The sequence below is a fragment of the Triticum dicoccoides genome, chromosome 4A, assembly GCF_002162155.2.
Source record: "Triticum dicoccoides isolate Atlit2015 ecotype Zavitan chromosome 4A, WEW_v2.0, whole genome shotgun sequence".
NCBI lineage: Eukaryota > Viridiplantae > Streptophyta > Magnoliopsida > Poales > Poaceae > Triticum > Triticum dicoccoides.
Window position 1 is genome coordinate 502,577,935 of NC_041386.1, and position 2,139 is coordinate 502,580,073.

Here is a 2,139-nt window from a genome sequence, read left to right on the forward strand (position 1 = left end):
CCCTCTGATGGCCATGAACACCAAGAATCAGTAGGGGACCTCACCCTCACACAAGTGCATTGGCAACAAAGCGGCGCACAGATTCTAGCACCCAACCTTGTTGGCCTCGCCGAGCGAGCGCCAACCATATTTTTATTTGATTTTTCTGGTTTCAAGCAATATACAGAAACACTAGAAACACAACAATTGACCTTGGCACTGGATTAATACATTACTCCAATAAAATTTGTTAAAGATATGCCATAACCATATGTAAATGAAGTGATTATAGCATGAATATTGTAAATTGTAGATACATTGAAAACGTATCAGTCTCCCAAGGGCAACTTCAGGTAGGCGATGAGAGCAAACGATCATCTACTGAATTGAATTGTCAAAAAAGATCACCTCTGAATCCAAATGACAGAAAAGACTAGCTGCACCGTGGCGCCAGCCCTTGTAACAGGAATATGGATGAGGCCAGCCCTTGTAACAGGAATATGGATGAGGCTATCACGGTGCCCCTGGTCTTTTCTATCATTTGGATGCAGGGGTGTTTTTTTGTGGCAATTCGATTCAGGGTCCTTTTGGACAAAGATTTGCTGTCCAAAGGATGCAAGTGTGCAGTACTTTCTCTTCTCCAATGTTGCAAATATAAAATTATGCCAGCTTTATTGATTCATTCCTGTCGTACAAATATTTGGTGTCCTTCCGCGAGGGCAAAATCGGCGGTTGTGTACTTGTGCGCATGCATCAGTTGTGCGCTGGAACAGGCGGCGCCAGCCTAGATGCGTGTTGTTCCTCCTCGCCGTGGAAAGACGGTGCTGGCGGCCACTGCCATGACGGCATCGGCGGCGGGTAGAAGTAGAACGGGAACGGAGGCCACTGCTTTCCTGGCTCCGGTTGTGGCCATGCCGGGAACGGCGGCCACTGCTTTCCTGGTTCTGGCTGCGGCCATGCCGGGAACGGCGGCCACTGCTCTCCCGGTCCTGGCTCCGGCCATGCAGGAAGCGGGGGCCACTGCTTTCCTGGTTCTGGCTGCGGCCATGCCGGCAGCGGGGGCCACTGGTCGCCTGGTTCTGGTTGCGGCCATGCAGGAAGTGGCGGTGGGTGGAACGGGAACGGAGACAGAGGCGGCCGGTCGTCGCCCGGACGCGTCCACGCGGGGAGCGGTGGCGGGTGGAACGGCGGCCACTGGTCGTTGCCCGGTGGCGGCTGCGGCCACGGGAACGGCCACGCCGGCGGGTTCTGGTCGTGCGGGCCCTCCGGAACAGGTACCTCCGGGGGCTGGCCGCCGTCCGGATCAGGCGCCGGCGGCGAAGGGTCGGCCGGGGGAGCGTGTTTGCCAGGCCCGTGGTGCTTGGGCGGCGCCTCGGCATGGCGCTTTTTCTTCTCAGTCTGAATGGCACCGTCGTCGCGGATGCCGAGCTCCGGCGGTTTATCGGCATTCGCGGTTGGAGGGTCGAGCTTGGCGCGCGCGGCTCGGCCACCTTCCAGCTGTGCGTCGGCTCCATGGGTGGTGACCGAGGGCAGCGACCTCGAGGAGGCGAGGCTGCACGCCGAGAGCAAGACCACGGCGAAGGCCAGGAGGTATGCCATCTTCATGGCAGCTCTTACACGCATCGAGGATGCTCTTCTTGATGCTGCCACCTTGTTAGCTAGCTAGGCGCGCGCCCGCTTGATGACAACCTATGGTGCAACTTAGGAGCTTGCATAGCGCACCGTGTAGCTAGCTATACACGCATGTATGTTTATATACGGGCTGCGAGTGATCGATCGATTTGGGGTGAGAACTCGCATGCGTAATGTAGCCATTTAGATTTGAACATTTGTCACCATGGTGGGTGTGAGAAGGAAGTTTTACTATCTCAATCTTGTAGCTAGTGGCCTTGTCATCTTTGGCTCGTTGAATTTAGAGAGCACGTCGGTAACTAATGGGTGGTTGGTGCCCATGAAGGTGACATGCATTTGCAAAGGATTTTAGGCAGGAGTCATCTTTTTGCACTGCTGAGGGTGGATCTCCAAATCTCTCTTTTAAAAGTCTTGTGTTGTGCATGCGCATGGTGGCAAATAATCAAATCCATCATCGAACTTCATTATCGAAAAAAGATTTCGCCCCGTTTTATAAATAAAGCAACGATCATTAACATGACAGTGCAA

The 2,139-nt window shown here is 54.2% G+C and overlaps 1 protein-coding gene across 1 annotated transcript; it reads right to left on the bottom strand.

Moving 5' to 3' along the window:
- Positions 1 to 340: 340 nt before the first annotated feature.
- On the bottom strand, positions 341 to 1,691 carry LOC119286426 (proline-rich protein HaeIII subfamily 1-like). Its single transcript, XM_037565803.1, has one exon. It carries the CDS (start codon positions 1,600 to 1,602, stop codon positions 733 to 735), a length of 870 nt encoding a protein of 289 aa, XP_037421700.1. The 5' UTR covers positions 1,603 to 1,691; the 3' UTR covers positions 341 to 732.
- Between the last annotated feature and the right edge of the window lie 448 nt (positions 1,692 to 2,139).